The sequence below is a fragment of the Polypterus senegalus genome, chromosome 1 (genome assembly GCF_016835505.1).
Source record: "Polypterus senegalus isolate Bchr_013 chromosome 1, ASM1683550v1, whole genome shotgun sequence".
In the NCBI taxonomy this organism is placed as follows: domain Eukaryota; kingdom Metazoa; phylum Chordata; class Cladistia; order Polypteriformes; family Polypteridae; genus Polypterus; species Polypterus senegalus.
Window position 1 is genome coordinate 134,115,557 of NC_053154.1, and position 15,773 is coordinate 134,131,329.

The 15,773-nt window shown below is 39.9% G+C and overlaps 1 protein-coding gene across 3 annotated transcripts in view; it reads right to left on the reverse strand.

Moving 5' to 3' along the window:
* usp13 (ubiquitin specific peptidase 13) overlaps window positions 1-15,773 on the reverse strand; it is a 263,677-nt gene that overhangs the window by 162,258 nt on the left and 85,646 nt on the right. For all 3 annotated transcript variants that reach the window (XM_039758594.1, XM_039758584.1, XM_039758575.1), the window contains exon 4: window positions 2,536-2,657. In XM_039758594.1, coding sequence (XP_039614528.1) covers window positions 2,536-2,657 — 122 coding nt within the window. The remainder of the gene's footprint in view (window positions 1-2,535; window positions 2,658-15,773) is intronic.

The following is a 15,773-nucleotide window of genomic DNA, read 5'->3' on the forward strand; positions in this document are numbered from 1 at the left end:
ATGAATATTTAATTTACTAGATTTTCTCAAACCCTGTCATAAGTTATGTAGCACATTAAATGCTTTGTGTTAAGTGTTCCCCGAGCCATGTTAATCGCTACGTGCTTCTTAAACTAACTTTCTCTTGCAGGAAAAGGAAACCTGGTCGTGCAATAAGGAAATATAAGAGAGTATACAGAGGAAGAGGATGGCAAAGAAGAAGTGGGATAGTCAGAGAGATGCAGAAAGTAGACAAGAGTACAAGGAGATAAGATGCAAGGTGAAGAGAGAGGTGGTGAAGGCTAAAGAGAAAGCGCATGATGAGTTGAATGAGAGGATGGACACTAAAGAAGGAGAAAAGGACCTGTACCGATTGGCTAGACAGAGGAACCGAGCTGGGAAAGATGTGCAGCAGGTTAGGGTAATAAAGGATAAAGATGGAAACGTACTCACAAGCGAGAAGAGTGTATTGAGGAGATGGAAAGAGTACTTTGAAAGGCTTATGAATAAAGAGAACAAGACAGAGAAGAGGTTGGATGATGTGAAGATAGTGAATCAGGAAGTGAAACGGATTACCAAGGAGGAAGTAAGAACAGCTATGGGGAGGATGAAGAATGGAAAAGCTGTTGGTCTAGATGACATACTTGTGGAAGCATGGAGATGTTTAGGAGAGATGGCAGTGAAGTTTTTAAACAGATTGCTTAATGGAATCTTGGAAAGTGAGAGGATGCCTGAGGAGTGGAGAAGTAGTGTACTGGTGCCGATATTTTAGAATAAGGGGGATGTGCAGAACTATAGTAACTACAGGAGGATAAAATTGATGAGCCACAGCATGAAATTATGGGAAAGAGTAGTGGAAGCTAGGTTAAGAAGTGAGGTGATAGTTAATGAGCAGCAGTATGGTTTCATGCCAAGAGTGAGCACCACAGATGCGATGTTTGCTCTGAGACTGTTGATGGAGAAGTATAGAGAAGGCCAGAAGGAGTTGTATTGCGTCTTTGTGGACCTGGAGAAAGCATATGACAGGGTGCCTAGAGAGAAGCTGTGGTATTGTATGAGGAAGTCGGGAGTGGCAGAGAAGTACGTAAGAGTTGTACAGGATATGTACGAGGGAAGTGTGACTGTGGTGAGGTCTGCAGTAGGAGCGATGGATGCATTCAAGGTGGAGATGGGATTACATTTTATTTGCAATGGTGATAGACAGGTTGACAGACAAGATTAGACAGGAGTCCCCGTGGATTATGATGTTTGCTGATAACATTGTGATCTGTAGCGATAGTAGTAAACAGGTTGAGGAGACCCTGGAGAGGTGGAGATATGCTCTAGAGAGGAGAGGAATGAAGGTCAGGAGGAACAAGACAGAATACATGTGTGTAAATGAGAGGGAGATCAGTGGAATTGTTAGGATGCAAGGCGTAGAGTTGGCAAAGGTGGTTGAGTTTAAATAGTGTTATTGACCTTCATATATTGTATTTCCTCTTGGTATCCATCAGTTCCACTGTTACTTTGCTAAGCTACGGTTTCTCTAAACATAAAAAATTAAAGTGATTGCAAATATTAAGGATTCAATTATTACACACAGTTTCTTCAGTCATAGACTTGTTGAGTAGCATTGGTTTACGAAAATGCAGATCACCCAAGAAGGAGAATAGCAACCATGTAGCAAAGTTGAAACAACTGTAAATTTGCCAATTATGAAACTATTGTGGGCTCCTCATTATCATCATCATTCCTATCACAACTACCATTTTCAGGGTTGACCCCAGCTGGCCATTTACCCCCAAATCTTTTTCCTCTATTTTCCACTGCCCTCGTCATCTTTTGTGGTGAGACCACTTCTTTATATATCATCCCACACCACCTCCAACCATATCTTCTTCAGCATCCCAAAATCCTCAGTATCAACAATAGATGAACCAAAGTTACAAATAAATGTGGGCCAGACTAGATAATAACAAACCAAACACTATAACTTTATGGCAACGCTGGCAAGGAAAACTGCAGAATGCAGAATAAAAATAAAACATTCATTTAAATACTAAATAGTGTGGGCATCAAGATGTTTCATGAACAATAAAGTCACAGTTACACAAGATTTGTACATAGATAAGCTAGTCTGCAGTAGCTAATATAAATCCACAATATGCAGGTTTAAACAGCACCTAACATCAATATGCAGATTTTTTCACTGACCACTGTTTTCTAATTTTAACATCTATCACTAATACCAAGTAACTACAAAAGATTTTCCTCACAAGGCCTGAATGTCCAGTAATTAACATAAACATAATGCAAAAAATAAATGAAATGACAAGTAAATAAATAAATATGAAAAATAAAAACAATATCAATGCCAATAACATTTCACTTATTAATCAAATTCTAACCTGAAAGATGCAGTCCCTCCACTTAGCTAAAAAAGTAGCTGGAACTTTTTCATGATAAATGATAAATGCACAATGAGAGTTATATTTCTGTGCAAATTTAAAAAGAGGAATGACACTGTAGAAATTCATAGCATGCATGATGGTCCAACATAAACACACGTTCACTGACCAGCGCAGGTAATTCTTCAATATTTGGTAAAGGGATCTCGAAGTGGTCTGGAAATATGACAAGTTTGGCTTCATCTTCATACTCGTAGTCCTCCCCATTAAAGTCGAAATTAGGCTCTAAATCTACAAATCAAAAGTAATAACTGTTTATATTATTATAAAGATTTTGTTTGAGAATGCTGAAAAGGATTACATAAGGAACAAAGAAAATACAAGCTTTATTATCGATAGCATCTTTTCAGAAAGCACAGTATTAGTGCACTTCTCAAGTCAAATTATGTTACATTTTAACTGTTATCAAAGATTGAATGGGTTTAGAGCGAAAGTAATACTAGGTCAGAAAGCAGGAACAGATTCAGTATGACCTCACTTAAATCTAAGTTTAATGTTATATTTTAGGGAGAAAATTATAATTTGTAACGCTGTTTATAAAAGATAGTACTTTAGTTTAGAATAACGAACAGAAACCTTACAGAGAAAGGTTGCAAATCTACAAGCTATAACTGGCATAGTATGCACTAAGTGATCTCTAAATGCTATCGCCTTTCTCAATCTTTCCATCTGGCAAAAGGTATAGGACCATTGGCATTCACACCAGGCATCCATAACAACAAATATTGCATCATTAAAAAAATATATATATATATATATATACACACACACACACATACAGTATGCACAGATATATACATACACGTACATTCATATATATGCATATATATATATATACAGTGGTGTCCCCTTCCTGATTTCTTATTCTTTTGCATGTTTGTCACACAAAATGTTTCTGATCATCAAACACATTTAACCATTAGTCAAATATAACGCAAGTAAACACAAAATGCAGTTTTTAAATGATGGTTGTTATTATTTAGGGAGAAAAAAAATCCAAACCTACATGGCCCTGTGTGAAAAAGTAATTGCCCCCTTGTTAAAAAATAACCTAACTGTGGTGTATCACACCTGAGTTCAATTTCGTAGCCACCCCAGGCCTGATTACTGCCACACCTGTTTCAATCAAGAAATCACTTAAATAGGAGCTGCCTGACACAGAGAAGTAGACCAAAAGCACCTCAAAAGCTAGACATCATGCCAAGATCCAAAGAAATTCAGGAACAAATGAGAACAGAAGTAATTGAGATCTATCAGTCTGGTAAAGGTTATAAAGCCATTTCTAAAGCTTTGGGACTCCAGCGAACCACAGTGAGAGCCATTATCCACAAATGGCAAAAACATGGAACAGTGGTGAACCTTCCCAGGAGTGGCCGGCCAAACAAAATTACCCCAAGAGCGCATAGACGACTCATCCGAGAGGTCACAAAAGACCCCAGGACAACGTCTAAAGAACTGCAGGCCTCACGTGCCTCAATTAAGGTCAGTGTTCACGACTCCACCATAAGAAAGAGACTGGGCAAAACGGCCTGCATGGCAGATTTCCAAGACGCAAACCACTGTTAAGCAAAAAGAACATGAGGGCTCGTCTCAATTTTGCTAAGAAACATCTCAATGATTGCCAAGACTTTTGGGAAAATACCTTGTGGACTAATGAGACAAAAGTTGAACTTTTTGGAAGGCAAATGTCCCGTTACATCTGGTGTAAAAGGAACACAGCATTTCAGAAAAAGAACATCATACCAACAGTAAAATATGGTGGTGGTAGTGTGATGGTATGGGGCTGTTTTGCTGCTTCAGGACCTGGAAGGCTTGCTGTGATAGATGGAACCATGAATTCTACTGTCTACTAAAAAATCCTGAAGGAGAATGTCCAGCCATCTGTTCGTCAACTCAAGCTGAAGCGATCTTGGGTGCTGCAACAGGACAATGACCCAAAACACACCAGCAAATCCACCTCTGAATGGCTGAAGAAAAACAAAATGAAGACTTTGAAGTGGCCTAGTCAAAGTCCTGACCTGAATCCAATTGAGATGCTATTGCATGACCTTAAAAAGGCGGTTCATGCTAGAAAACCCTCAAATAAAGCTGAATTACAACAATTCTGCAAAGATGAGTGGGCCAAAATTCCTCCAGAGCGCTGTAAAAGACTCATTGCAAGTTATTGCAAACGCTTGATTGCAGTTATTGCTGCTAAGGGTGGCCCAACCAGTTATTAGGTTCAGGGGGCAATTAATTTTTCACACAGGGCCATGTAGGTATGGAATTTTTTTTTTTCATTTTTTCGTTTTATTTCAGATTTATTATTTCATGTACACAATTCCGCCCTGCGGTTGGCTGGCGCCCTGCCCAGGGTTTGTTTCCTGCCTTGCGCCCTGTGTTGGCTGGGATTAGCTCCAGCAGATCCCTGTGACCTTGTAGTTAGCATATAGCAGGTTGGATAATGGATGGATACAGTACACAATACAATTAATTTCCCATTTGCCTGCAAGGAATGCTTGAAATGGAACCTCCCAATTTGTTATTACTTTGTCATTTGTTGTCATTACAAACAGAATTGCTGATTAAACTTTTAAAATGCCAGGCAGCCAGGATTTTAAAGGTGTTCAGCTTTATAATACATATTGTGGCCTGCCACCCAAACCCAACACAGAAAGATGCAGGATACAAGTTCAGCACACACTTTTTTTCTATTTTTTGCACCCCAAAACACAAGGCTGAGTCTCAGTACATTAGCAAAACCAGATTTACAGTATTCAACTTGAAACAACTTGAAATAACAGCATGGTTATTTATTGTAGTGGGATCTACCACTTTCCTATACACAAAGTAATCAGGCAGGGTTGTGACCAGGTTAATGGCCAAGTAATACTGTTCCCTGCCTTTACAATATTCCTTGCATCACCCATCGACGGCAGGCTCATAGCACGGCCGCGATCTTTTAGGATTTGTTTTCGCAGTGAGCTGCTACAGCGCTAGGAGCCTGTGATTGTCCCGTTGACCAATATGTTGTCTTCCACAGACACGGTGATTGCATTTCGTCCAGTTGGGGGAAGCCCCAAAAGAGTTTAGAAACCTTACAATATATAATGAAAAATACTTAATTTTTTATATATCTATATATATAAAGACAGTGAGCGCATGCAAGACAGAGAACCACGCCCGCCAACTCTAAGACCATGGGATACGCTCAACAGAGCCTCGTCCATCAACTCTAACCCTCCTACCACGTCATGGGATACGCACGACAGAGCCACGCATGCCAACTGTAACCGTCCTCCCGCGTCCCTCTCGAGGCATGTGCACTGCAGGCTCATGTGCCCACATGCAACAACTCACCAAACACAACCTCAGTCGCTTTCATCTGTGCAAAAGTCTACATGCACCTCTGAGCCACATTGACTTTTCACCGCACGCAAGACAGAGAGCCACGACCGCCAACTAACAGAGCCCCGCCCACCAACTCTAACAGAGCCCCGCCCATGGGCTACGCACGAAAGAGCCACAAACGCCCACTCTAACCCTCCTCCCACGTCATGGGGAATGCACGACAAGGCTCAGCCCGCCAACTCTCACCCTCCGCAGGCTTCCAACATCGCTCGAGGCATGCGCACTGCTTGCTCATGTGCTCGCCCCGAAAACGTCAACAAACGCATCCTCACTCGCTTTGGTCTGTGCTACAGTCCACATACGGCTGTGAGCCACGTTGACTGTTCATTTGCCTACCATGGCCAACGCCTCAAATGTATTTCACAAAAACAACACTTCTTTCAATGTTATACAAATTCCTGTTTCCGGTAACTGTTTGTTTCTGGCAGTCGGATATTTCTGGAAAAATGTCATTGACAAAAGTGTTGTTCTCGAACTTCGCAACACTGCTGTAACCTTTGTTTGCCAACATTGGGATAACTTTGCAGATGTGCTGTCCGTTGTTCTTAGTCATGGAAGCATAGTCATACAGTCTGCTCAACAATATGCCGAGTATATGAATACGTCCGGAGTTTTGGTGGCAAGGCAGAAATTGTGGCGATGTCCCAAATGATTCCAGCTACGATCTCCATTCACTTCCGGGAACGTTATCATGCCTCTCCTCGAGTTTACAATCTGGGACAACATCTCTTCATATCCCTGCTCTTTAGCGGTCCTTTGGATCATGGGCATTACGAAATTCTCTTGCCTCTCAAATACACACGTGATAATCTTCTGGTGCCATCTATTGAACAAACACATTCCATACTGGACTTTCAATGCACCATTTGTTCCAAAACCTTCCAACTGCAGAGATATCTCAAAGCACATTTAAAAACACACTCCACTGAACGAATGCTGCAATGTGAATATTGACAACAGTGCTTCAAAACAACTTGCGCTCTGAAGAAGCACTTACAAACTCATTCCACTCACACCTTCAGTTGCACATTTTGCCTTTGCTCAAAAACATTCACGCAAAAGAAATATCTCAAAGCACATTTAAATACACACTCCACTGAAAAAACGCATTCCACACAGTTTTGTCAATGCACCATTTGTTCAAAAACCTTCTGACTGCAGAAATATCTCACCGCACATTTAAAAACACACTCTACTGAACGAATGATGCAATGTGAACATTGCCAGCAATGCTTCAGAACAACTCAAGCTCTCAAGAAGCACTTACAAACTCATTCCAATTCCTTTTAGTGTCAACTCTCAAACCCTATGCACAGTTATCACATTCAGTTTTTCGCTGCTTTTCAAGAAGATACCGTCATTCCTGTCCAAGAACGTAACATTGGCCTCCCTACCACAATATGCATATATAATTATATGCGGCGTATGCTACGCCGCGGGTTGGCTAATATATTTATATATATATATACTAGACATTTAGCCCGTTACAATAAACATTAGTAGGTACAGTCTATATTAAATGGCAAGGGACCTTGACCTCATTCTGTTTGTTGTCTTAATTTTGTTTTTGTTAAAAATATTTTTGTAAGAAGCCTAAAGTAAAATAATAATAGTTTCATTATAGACAACATTTTTTGTAAATACTCTGTCTGACTTGCAACAGTTTGCCTTGTTCAGGACCATCTATAACGTTGACAACAACATCTGTAAAACTTCTAACTCTTGATAATGCAACATATAACTGACCATGGCTGAATACTGTTTCTGGCAAGTAAATGCCAACTTTTTCTAAGGTTTGCCCTTGAGCTTTATTAATTGTTATGGCAAAGGCTAAGGTAACTGGATATTGTCGCCTTCTTAAGGTAAAGGGTAAATTAATAGAGGATGCAGCCAAATCAATACAGGGAATATTCTGATGCTCATTTTCTTTTTCTTCAATCGATCTATTTGCTTGTATTTTTCTTTGTCTTTCAGCCTTTCTTTTGTTGATGTTTACTTGCTGAGCTGACCGTTCTTCCAGGAGATGTTGCTTATATACGATTTGAGTGTCTGTGTCTTTTGTCCTACTTGATGTGTCCTTTTTTTGGGGTGGCATGTTGTTAATAGATAGTGTGACAGATAGGGGGCACTATCGCTCTCTTGAACCCCTGTCCAAGACTCCAGACACCAGATAAAAGTCCAAATGTTGACTTTATGTACACAGCACAATGCACAAAGCACCCTCTCCTCCGCAATACTCATATAATAAACCAATACAATAACAATAATAAACTCTCCACCACTCCCAGACGCGTTGCCACCCTTCCACCCAGCTCAGCTCTCCATCTGGGAGCTCCCACAATCCTTTTATATTCCCTGACCCGGAAGTGTTCCAATCCCCAGTCCATGTGATCTCCTATCACTTCCGGGTCAGATAAAAAGTCCTTTTCTTCACCCCGGAAGTATGTCACTTCTGCCTATGACGCACTTCCGGGTTATAGGGCACATATGACTCTCTGTACCTCCCTGAAGCGTCCTCTGTTGGCCCCTGGGGTATCCAGCAGGTTTGTAAGGGAAAACTCCATAGTCCATGATTCCCTGCTGGCATCCGGGGCACCTCCATGCTGCAGGAAAAGCTCCATCTGGCAGCCTGGGGGTACTGACCGGGATGACAAGCCGGCAATAGACCACAATAGTTAGTTAGTAAACATGCACGGGGCAGTATGTGTGGTGTCTCCCCAGCAACAGATTTTATGTACGCGGCCATAACTACCCAATCAGCACTCTCCCCAGCATTGATGTCCTTTATGTGCTTATCATGCGCGGCCGCAACTACGCCATTCACTGTGTGCCCAGCTTCCAGTGTGTGTGCATCAACGGTCTTCCCAGCAATGATGTCCTTTATTTGCTTATCATGCGCAGCCAAGGCTACGCCATTCACTGTATGCCCAGCTTCCAGTGTGTGTGCGTCCACGGTGCCGTGCGCATCGCACCGTGCCCCGTGCATTCGCACTTCACCAGAAGACACACACACACAGACACCTGGGCACATATAGGGTTTTTTTAAAGAGGATAAATATATATATATAGTAATGTGTGGGTCACAGACTTGCACAAGACAGAAGGGAGCGAATCCAGGTTTCTGAGAAATTCAACTTTATTGCTGTGAAGACAGTAACAATCTTAAACATTTAACCAAATGGGAGCTGTCACATCAGCACTCAAACATACAGTAAGCAAGCAGTAACACTGACAGCCATCTTGCATTAGTTCCCTTCTTCAGATTAAAAGAACAGATAGCCTTCTTCATCAAGCTGGTTCATTTTGGAGAAGAAACTAAAGAAAGTGAGCACACAGCCAGGTCAGTGGCCGGTTTTAAATGTTTCCCATATCAACCATCAGGCAACAGATATGTTACGAAGTGAGCCTGCAAATGAGTGCAGTGAGCAGTGCAACTGTCAACAAGACAACAAATTTCTGCCCGTTTTAATAGACTTTCAGTGCAGACTTTAAGTGTGTATATATCAGGTCACTAAAGATAGTGTTTCCTGAAAGTTTCATGTATATAGCAGAGTAAGAAAGCTCGAAAAAGCCCAGAAATTGGCCTTGCCAGCAGACATGCATATAAGAAACTGCTGTAAAACTGTCTTCGGTGAGCTGGTACATACAGTGAGTATGATCCTGTACAATGATGGAAACCCAATAAAACCAATTTATCTGCAGTGTGTCATCTTACAAAGAAATACTTATATATTCTTGCAACTAGTGCCCCATCTGAAAGCACAGATGGAAACATTATTGTTACTTGGCATAGAGCATCACTCAAGCCAAGAGTATAGATAAGCTTGTCTTTCAGTCCCACAGCATGTGACAATTCTCAGCATACTGTGTTAATAAAAGCATATGATCTCTACGTCTGCACTACAAGTAGAACTAAAGTATCTGTCAATCTGAATGAGCAGGTTATTTTTTGGGGCAGTTTTGCACATTTGAATATTTTAAGTAGTGTTCAATAAAAGTTAATTATAATGTCATTTTGGTTAATGCTTTCATTACAATGTCTGCAAATATTAAAATTATTTTAAAAGAATCGGTTATAATACATAAAGTAAATAAAAGTAAATTATCTTTCTGAAAATAGTTTTTTGTCTAGTTAAATTTCGAAATACTGTGTAAAGTTTGCAATATACCTTTTGTATATACAGTACCGGTGCTTTGGGCACACAGTATTATTATCTTTATTAACATAAATTTAAATATCAAATATAGTAATATCTTGATATATTATGTAAATAATGTGATAATGAATTTTGTCGATATCGCTCAGCACTGCATGAAGGAAAATATAGACAACACAAAGAAAGTTTACATCTACACTTACTGAATATTGCCATAGCAGAGGTTATCAAAATAAGTCCTAAATCTAAGTTACTAAAGTAGGCTTTCACACATTAAATTATGTGATGTTGAGAGCATACTTTTCAATTTTCAAATATCTTTTTTGTAAAGAAATCAATATTGTTGGACAATATTTGATTAAATATACACTCTGATAAATAAATATTATTTGTACAAAACAAAAAATATTCCATTTGATTTCTTTCTAAACTTGAAGATACATAACACTTTAACATACACAGATCAATAAATGTAAAAATATTAGTTGCCTGTGTGAAGGACAGCCGGGTCCCATACCTGGCAGGGACGCCCCTGCTGCTTATGTTCCGGGGGAGCCACCATGGGCAGTCCAATATCTCCCCCGGGACACTTGGTGGCAGCCTCCCTGCCCGACGGCGATTCCCCAACCCCCTCTCCTCCTCCAAGCTGTGGAGGACTCCATGGGAGATGGAGTCCTCCACAGCTTGGTTGGGGCCCGGGGTAGCCGCTAGGGGTGGCTGTCTGCTTCCAACAGCCCAGCTGGACGAGTCTTCAGCCCCACCCGGCAGTGCAATCAGGACCAGGTGGTTAATCACCTGGAACGCTTCCAGGTGGGCTATAAAAGGGCCCAGCCACCACCACTTGAGGAGCCAGGGTCGGTAGAAGGAGGACTATGCTTGTGGAGGAGTGGTGGTAGTGGAAGAAAAGTGTGTTGCGGTATTGTGTTTGTGCTTTGGGACTGTGTATTGCCTGTGGGTCACGGGGAAGACGTGCACCCACGGGTGAAGAAAAATAAAGTTTTTGTGTTTGTATACATGCCTCCGTGTCTTTCTGTGTCGGGTCAGGGGCCTATATAGCACCTTTGTTACACCTGCTTATAACCTTTTTTATACAACTTATAAACAAACAGAGGGTGCAACATTATGACAAAATAAAAAAAATGATGATTATTGCCTTTGATATTATGAAACATCCTCCATCCATTTTCTAACCCGCTGAATCCGAATACAGGGTCACGGGGGTCTGCTGGAGCCAATCCCAGCCAACACAGGGCACAAGGCAGGAACCAATCCTGGGCAGGGTGCCAACCCACCGCAGATTATGAAACATTCCTTTTTTAAAAAAAAAAACTTCTAAAACTTATATAACTTTTAATTGGCCATCACCACCACTCAAAAACATAAAATATGGAAAAATATTAAACATGGCAATATTAACTTCGAGTTCTGCTACATTAAGAAAACAAAGGTTGCACATTTTTGTAAAAATGAAAGCACATAATAAAACCTTAAACAGTAGTAATGCAAGATAAAGAAGTGAATGTAAACACCACCTAAAAGTTCTATTATACAGGTGTGTAAACGCTGTGATAAAGGCGCTATATGGCGCCTGACCCGGCACAGACTGACGCAGAGGCACGTGTAAAAATCACACAGACTTTATTAGTTCTTCAGCTGGAAGGCACGTCTTCCCCGTAATCCCTCCAGCCACAACACAGTCTCAAGCACTATTACTCCCCAGTAAAGCACAAGCACTTTCTTCTCCTTGGCACCACCACTCCTTCCAAGCAACCTTGTCCTTCTCCACCCAACTCTGGCCGATGAGTGGTGGTTGCTGGCTCCCTTTTATAGATCACCTGGAAGTGCTCCAGGTGTTTTATCACCAAGATCCAGCGGCATTTCCAGGTGTGACGAATCTGTTGCCCACACAGGCTCAGGAGTCCCAAACACAGCGCCCCCTGGTGGTACCTGCGGAACCCAAAAGGGCTGCACCCAACTCCAATTCCCAGGGAGCCCTGTGGTAAACCAAGGCACTACTCCAGCCCAGGGGGGCGGCCATCTAGCATCCAGGGGAAGGTATTGCACTGTCCAGGGCTGCTCCCCCTGAATGTAGTGTGTAGGGGCGTCCCAGCTGGGCATGGACGCCAGCCGGCTGCCACAACTCATTAAATGTATAAACCTCCTTGGAATTAACCCCGAGCTTGACTTGGACTCTGAGTTCTATATAAAAATGGTTACACTAGGGTTAGACTCAGGATGATGTGTAATCCTTTATAGTAGTGTTAAGCTAGTGTAACTCTTGTGACAGTATTTTGCTGTCATCTAGAGGATGAAATAACATCATGCTGCAAAAACTTATGGATATTTCTATACATTGTGCCACTTTAAGGTACCTCTATGGTTACCCATCAATATGAGTACAGTGGGGCATTCAACCATAAAGTAACTTTAAGAACAAACTGAAACAGAACCATTACTCTAATCAAGCAATAGTAATGACGATAGGAGTTGGTCATCAGACATTGTCAAAGATAGTGAAAAAGATGCGGCATATACAGTACTGCACAGTCGAACAGCCATGATATAGCTGGTGAATTAGGTAACATGAAGCTTCACCTTGTTACAACAGTTCCATAAACTATATTTATTTCAGATCTTTTCAACTTGGAACAAAGGCAACACAACTTCAATAGAATAATTGCTGGAAGGCGTTGGCATACCATTAACGTCTGATCTGCACAGCTTATTTATGGCTTTGTATTATCCAGTTGGTCTTTACCAACACATCATCTGAATCTGTTGTTAGTCCACACATCTGATTTAAGTGTCTAAGATGCTGATTTCAGTTAAAGAGGACACACCATTTTATGTGGAATAATAATATATACTCGCAGATAAGTTCTCCCGCAGATAAATTGAGACTATTGGTACAAGGGATTATGATATGCTAACGCCCACCTGAGAGAGTAACCACAGAGCACACTGCCTTTTCTTTCTATGTGGGCACAGCAATGCGCTGTATAAGCACATGCTCCTAACCTATCACTCTAGTGACCACATGGTTAAACTCGAACTATTCCGAAGCAACGTTCGCACTGATTTGTGTCTTTTCTCACACCCTCATGTACCTTTATCATAAGAGCAATCCCTTATCTACGATGGAGTGTTCGATCAGAATAAAATATGAAGATGGTTTTAAATTAAATGTCATTAAAGTAGCAACAAAAATTGGTAACTGCACTGCTGCTGCAGCAAAAATCTCTGTGTCTGAGAAAGTGATGCGAGATTTGAGGAGACAAGAAAATGTAAAAAAAAAAAATTAAGTGTCATTTTTTGTGTTTCAAGACCCGACTTATACGTGAGTATATACGGTAGTTCTTTTGTACTAGTTTTGGTCTCTGAATGAACATAATGAATACATCTTTTTGAGGCATGTGCATTGTATGTTACGTTTTAGCTATCATCATAACTTCACTTAAATGGCTGCTGTCTTTAGTAAATTGCCTATCAGTGAACTATTTCATCAAAACGGTCATTATGACAACTAGCCAATGACTGACTTGGTAGATAACACCAAGCATCTCCCATTGATCAGTTCACTCTGATTGAGTGACTGAGTGTCTATGACTGTCTCAGTACACTGACTGATTGAATAAACCATTATGCCCTAACCGATCTGGAGAACAATTGCAAGTTTGTTCACAAACTGCAGACAAGAGACTCGTAGTATAGTACACTAAACTAGTTCACTGAAAGAATCAGTTTAAGTACTGAACTGAGGAACAAACTGCAGGCAACTGACTCATTGTACACTGACTCTCAGTTCAATTCACTGATGATATATGTATGTTCAATGTTCTCAGTTTTATCATGATGTGTGCATTTTTCTAAGAATCTAGTTTTTCTATCAATTTGTTTCTATTTATACAGTAATTGAAATTGTATTTATTTTCAAAATTCAATAAAGAGGATTATTATTATTATTATTATGTGAATTACTTATTTTGTTGCTTGCTTTTTATGTTTGTATTGTTTTGAAGTTTAAGTTGTTACACAGTTACAATACTATTCTAGATTTTAAACTAGAATATAGCTTATTGTTTTTGAATTGAACGAATCAGTGATTCAAAGATTCAAATCATTTTGATGAACTGAATGAAATTAATCAAATCACTAAAGAGAATAATTTTGCACATCACTAATAGAAAGCCTTAACAGGCGCATTAGCGCCACATACTACTGAACGTTTGCTAAACCCAAGTCACACAATGGAATGCCTCCAAGAAACATACCAGTGAAAATTGTGAAAATTCTGCTATATTTTTTAAACTCGAAATTGGTGATATTAGAAATAATATTGTACATTCCCTTAAAGCTGATCCTATTAAATCCCAATATTCCATTTTTGAATAAACATGGTATTCTTGACAAGTTTCAGTCAGGTTTTAGAACAAATCACAGTACAGAAACTCTACTAGTTAAATGTGGTAAATGACTTGCAGGTTAATTCAGACAGAGGCCGTTAATCTGTTCTCATCCTCTATAAACTGAGTGTAGCATTTAATGCCACTGATCACAGTATTCTTATAAATTGCCTTAGTCAGTAGGCAATATCTTAAATTGATTTGTCCTACTTAACAGGTAGAAAATTCTTTGTTAGTTGTAATTATACTTCGAATATACAGGATATTCTGTATGTTGTTCCACAAGGATCTATCCTGGGTCCACTGCTCTTTGTGATCTAAATGCTTCCATTAGGTCAGATTATCTCAAGGCATAACCTTAGCTACCACAGCTATGCTGATGACATACAACTGTATTTATCAATAGTACATGATGACCCCTGACTCTCTTGGTTCACTGATCCAATGTCTTACTTGTGTTTCTGAATAGATGAGTAGTAATTTTCTCAAACTAAATAAGTAGACGACGGATCTCTTAGTTAATGGTAAAAATGAATATAATAAGGGCATTAGAAATAATCTTGATCCATTAGGCTTAAAATTCATGACAGAGGTAAAGAATTTTGAGGTAATCATTGACTCTGAACTAAATTTTAAAATCGCATATTAATCAGATTACCATGACACAGCATTTTTTCACTTAAGGAATATAGCAAACGTTAGATCCCTTATAACTTTGCAAGATGCTGAAAAATTAGTTCACGCTTTTGTTTTTAGTCGTCTAGATTACTGTAACACACTCCTTTCAGAAAAAGAAAGACATCAATTGGTTGCAACTAGTGCAGAACACAGCTCCCAGAATCATAACTAGGAAAATAAAAACTTAGCACATCTCTCCAATTTTGAGGTCATTACATTGGTTAACAGTACCATTCAAAATTGACTTTAAAATACTACTAATAGTTTACAAAGCCTTAAATAATCTCACTCCGTCCTATATTTTGGAATGCCCATCACCTTTAACTCCAAATTGTAACCTTAGATCTTCGAATGAGTGTCCGCTTATAATTCCAAGAGCTAATGTGGTGAAGCAGCCTTCTGCTAATATGTACCTAAAATCTGGAAAAGTTTACCGATAGAAATTCACCAGGCTAATATGGTGGAGTATTTTAAAAAATTGCTAAAAACCCATCAGTTTATCATGGCTTTCTCATAGCTACATTTTAGTGTATCCCTATTAAACTATATGTGCATTGAATTATCATTTTGATCAAAGCTCCGCAATCCATACTAATACCTACAGTACTATGTGCGCTACCACTACCTGATCAAGGTACCATGCAGTCCCTACAAAGATGGACTGAAGGTAATACCCCAGTTGTCCACATGACCATATTCATCAAAACCATGGGGACTGA